The sequence below is a fragment of the Colobus angolensis genome, unplaced genomic scaffold (genome assembly GCF_000951035.1).
Source record: "Colobus angolensis palliatus isolate OR3802 unplaced genomic scaffold, Cang.pa_1.0 Scaffold577, whole genome shotgun sequence".
Lineage (NCBI taxonomy): Eukaryota > Metazoa > Chordata > Mammalia > Primates > Cercopithecidae > Colobus > Colobus angolensis.
Genome location: NW_012119343.1, coordinates 93,479 through 97,994, shown reverse-complemented (window position 1 = coordinate 97,994; position 4,516 = coordinate 93,479). Strand labels below are relative to the sequence as shown.

The following is a 4,516-nucleotide window of genomic DNA, read 5'->3' as shown; positions in this document are numbered from 1 at the left end:
AAAAAATTAGCCAGGTGGTATAGCTCCAGCTGCTCCAGAGGCTGAGGCAGGAGGATTACTTGAGCCCAGGAGGCGGAGTTTGCAGTAAGCTGAGACCGTGCCACTGCACTTGCAACAGAGTGAGACCCCATCCTGGGGGGGAAAAAAGAGAATAACTATTCTCTAACAACCTGCACACACCCAAAAAAGTGGTAATGATGGGAGATTTGCCTTGTATTTGCTTTGTGTTCAATTGTCTTTCAAATAAAAGAGTAAAGACACGGAAGTCCCCCTAAACCTATTCTGGTTTGGGGGCTGCCCAGTAAAAATAATTTTATTTTATTTTATTTTTTGAGACAGAGTTCTGCTCTCGTTGCCCAGGCTGGAGTGCAATGGCGTGATCTCGGCTCACCGCAACCTCCGCCTCCCGGGTTCGAGCGATTCTCCTGCCTCAGCCTTCTGAGATTACAGGCATGCGCCACCACGCCCAGCTAATTTTGTATTTTTAGTAGAGACAGGGTTTCTCCATGTTGGCCTGGCTGGAAAAAATAATTAAAAAAAAAAAAGAGTAAGGACAGTTTGAGACAGGAAAGTGGCTATAGGGGAGTGTGCCCATGGCCTGCTGTCAGGAGATCAAATACTACCCCACAGCTTCATGCCAGGAAGAAGAGGAACTGAGTCTAAACCCAGGTTTTCACCCAGTTTGTTTGTTTACTTATTTATTTAAGACAGAGTCTCACTCTGTTGCCCAAGCTGGAGTGCAGTGGGCACAATCTTGGTTTACAGCAACCTCTGCCTTCTGGGTTCAAGCAATTCTCCCACCTCAGCCTCCCAAGTAGCTGGGATTACAGGCACACGCCACCATGCCTGGCTAATGTTTGTTTTTTGTTTGTTTGTTTTTTCAGCAGAGATGGAGTTTCACACCATGTTGGCCAGGCTGGTCTCGAACTCCTGACCTCAAGCGATCTACCCACCTCGGCCTCAAAAACTGTTGGGATTATAGGCATGAGCCACCGCGCCTGGCCAGGTCAGTAAATTTAGATTGTGATTCCTTATTAACTAGGCAATCCATTTCACCCAGATTTATAGCTGTGACTCCCATAGCAATTATCTGATCTTAGGAAGAAGATTAAACGGGATAGGGTAGAGAGGAAGAAAAACAATCCTAACAACTACCCCACCGGGGGTCAGTTTTCCTTATTTTACATATCAACGGCGCAAGGCCACAGACTCTAATTGGCTGTCTGCTCAAAACACTAACCACCTCTCAAAATGGCTGGGAGAAGCCCCACCCCTTTAGAACTAAAAGTTGATCCCAAGGGGTCCTGCCTGTCCAGCAGTTAGTTGCTGCTCCCACACCACACCACCACAACCAGCCTCCCAAGATCCCATAAGGGGACTATACTACAGTGAGGTAGAGACCCAAGACTCAAAGCACGCACCCCCGCCCTGGCTTTGGTCCTGTACCCTGGGCCACCCATACCCAGTCCCCAGTGCTTTCTGTCACTAGGCTCCCTGCACTTCACCTGCCCTGTTCTCGGTCTTCAGACAGAATGCACAGAATCACCACTGTGGGCCACAACACCCATCCCTGCCTGCTGTTCTGTAGCTTCCCGAGACACCACCCCTAGCCCTCCCAGCCCAGCTTGTTCCCCAGAGACTAAGGCTCTAAACCCTCAGACCACCACCTCTAGAGTCACCCCTACAGTCACTGGAGCTACTGAAGAATTACTGCCCAGGAAACATGGTTTCTACATTTCCAAGCCAGGGAAGGCCTCCTAGAAGGCACTGAATACTGCTACCCTGTATCAGGTGTGAGGATTAAAGGATTAGGGAGCCATTTGCTTGTAACTCACCTAGCACAGTAACTATCAAGAAAGAGACATCCTCTCAAATTTAGTTCCCAGGTCCCCCACTACCTGTTTCTCCAGCCAGACTCTGTCCTACTCCAAACACACTCACTGATGATGATTTCCACAGCCCAAGCTTAAAATTAGGTACCAAGGTCAGCAGGTTCCCTCAGTGGGACGCCACATATGATGGGAACTTAATGTTAAATGATCATAAAAGTGAAAACTGCCTGAGGTGTTACATCAGGAATGAACATGGAAGAAACAGAACTTGCCCTAAGAAGCAAGACTTAGGACTAAAATACACCCCCCACCATAAAGATGAGCAACTCTCAAATAGTATGAGATGATTTCAATGGGACAAGATGCCCACAGGATCCACTACCTCCCCAGAGTGGAAGAAAATGCCTGAGAATGACAAGCAACTCATACCTGAAACAACTGATTTCCCCACAACAGGAAAACAGACCAAGCTACAGAGAGGCCCAATCATTCTAGACTCACAGGTAAGATTTAGGAAAGAGTGATCTAGGGGAACTCTACGGTCAGTTCTCTGGGTACATTGGCTACAAGCTGCCTGATCTTCAAAGCCCTGAAATGCACACACAATCAAGTCATGTTGCAGGCTGGGACCAGGAGGCTAGCCAGCAAAGCTTAGGGAAACCAATTTGTTTTTCCTCCCAAACAAGCTTCTGGGTCAGAGGCTAAGGACAGGGGTGTTTTTAATAGAATTCAAGTCACTCAAGTAATTCAAGAGAAACAAAGTCAGTCTCAGGGCTCGTTTAGGGAGGAGAGGGGAAGAGCAATGCTTAAGCACCTATCGCAGTCCCCAGTATCACAAATATGATCTCCATTTGTCTTTAGGACAGGAAAAGGGAATACTGTAGAGGCTAACACCAGCCTTCCCCTAAAATATGGCTGCAACCCAGCCTATGTCCAAAGCTCAAGAATAATTTGGGTTACCAGGTAGCAAGATAAATTGCTTTTAAATATTGATGTTCAGCAACCTTACACTGGAGACATATCGACTTCAGCACCTGAGCAGGCCACTTACAACAGACACCTCCACTGTCACTCTGCGGTGGCCAAGTGAGAATGCATTTCCTAGAAACAGCTGGGAGATGGGAGATATTCCTACAAGGAACCCCACCTAGACGCAAATCCATTAGACCTGTCTCACTCACTGGCTATGACCTGTTACCTTCAAGTTCTGAGGCATCATCTAACATGCATGAAGACAGAGCCTACTTAATTCAGTAATAGACTCGAGCTTTAGTGAGTTGCATACCTGTAGGATCCAGAGGACCTCCTCTAACCTAAGGCCATATTTCAAAGAGAATACACCCAGGAATGATTATGCAGAACCTACAAAACTAGTTAGAGGTGAAAGAAGAAAGGTTCAACACAAGTCAAAAGGCTCCCAAAACAAAACTTCACTTGCTTCCAGTGCTCAAGGTCTTAAATAATCAGCAGGTGAACCACTTGAACGCCAAGAACAGAGGAATCATATAAATGATTGAGTCAGGCAGCCCTCTTCATTTCAAAGATGTTCTGTACCTTTAAGAGCAAAGTGGATGGGTGGTGCTAAGAGTCCAAGCTTTGCTTTCTAAATAAAGAGTTAAAAAAAAAAAAAAGGTACTAATTTGGGAAGGACTTAGCAGTTACATGAGCATGTAAGGTTACTAGTTGCCAGAATTAATAGCTTTTTGTGAACGGTGTTCCTTGATCAGTAACTAACAGATACTGTTGCACCAGGTCCAGCAGCCTAGACTTCACTGGAGACAAATTTAAACACTAAGTAACGCGCACTACAGTACCGGAAAGATACCCAGGTTAACCTCACTAATTGCATACACCCTAGCCAGCTTGAGAGGCCTCGACAAGCACCTGGAGCGAAGTCCACCGGGTTTGTGTTAACCGCGGCAGGAAGGCGCCGTCACCCAGGACATCCCCCAGGAGAGGAAGATCCCGAAACGCCCAGGGCTCCCATGCCGTTCCCAGTCGCCACAGCATGGCCCACCACGATCAGCACCTTTTTTCTCCTATCCCTCCCTGGAAGGGAAACAGGAAGACCTTCAGCTAGGGCACAAAAGAGTGGAACGGCAGAAAGCCCGCGTTCGAGGCGTCCAGCCACTGCCTCTCCTAGCACCTCGTAACCCCGAAATCCGCGCGGTCCCTCCAGATCGCGGACCCGGGGCGCTGGGCCGCAGGCCCAGGTCCCTCCAGATCGCGTGACCCTCGGCGTCCCCGGGCGTGGGGTGAGGTCGGCAGACACCCCAGGCTGGACGGCCTCCGTCCCTCCGGACACGCCTGCGGGGGGGGCTACGAATGCAAATCCCCCCGAGACGCCCCTGAGCCTCCGACCTCCAGACCCCAACTCGGTTCGAACGGTCCCTCGGCCCGAAACACGGTTGGATCACAACCGGCGGAGGTCCCGGCCCATCTTCCCGGTTCCCCTGGCTCGCCGCCTGGAACTCCCAGGGGACGAGCCGAGGGTGAGAAGCTGGGGGAGGCTCCATACGTGAAGGGGGTAGCTCCGGCTCAAGACTGTACACACGACCTTTGAAAAGTAAAACGCCCGCGGGGCTGGGCGACCTGGGGTGGGACGCGCTCGGGTCAGCCTGGCAGGCGGGTGTGCGCGCTCCGGTCAAGTCAGAGAGGCGACCCAGGCGCCGCGCCCCCGAGGA

General features: G+C 50.1%; 1 protein-coding gene across 1 annotated transcript in view; it reads right to left on the bottom strand.

Moving 5' to 3' along the window:
• The window catches only part of LOC105526116 (A-kinase anchor protein 1, mitochondrial-like), a 24,058-nt gene extending 20,239 nt beyond the window's left edge, over positions 1-3,819 (bottom strand). The window contains 1 exon segment of the mRNA XM_011962007.1: positions 3,715-3,819. Coding sequence (XP_011817397.1) covers positions 3,715-3,819 — 105 coding nt within the window.
• Positions 3,820-4,516: the final 697 nt, after the last annotated feature.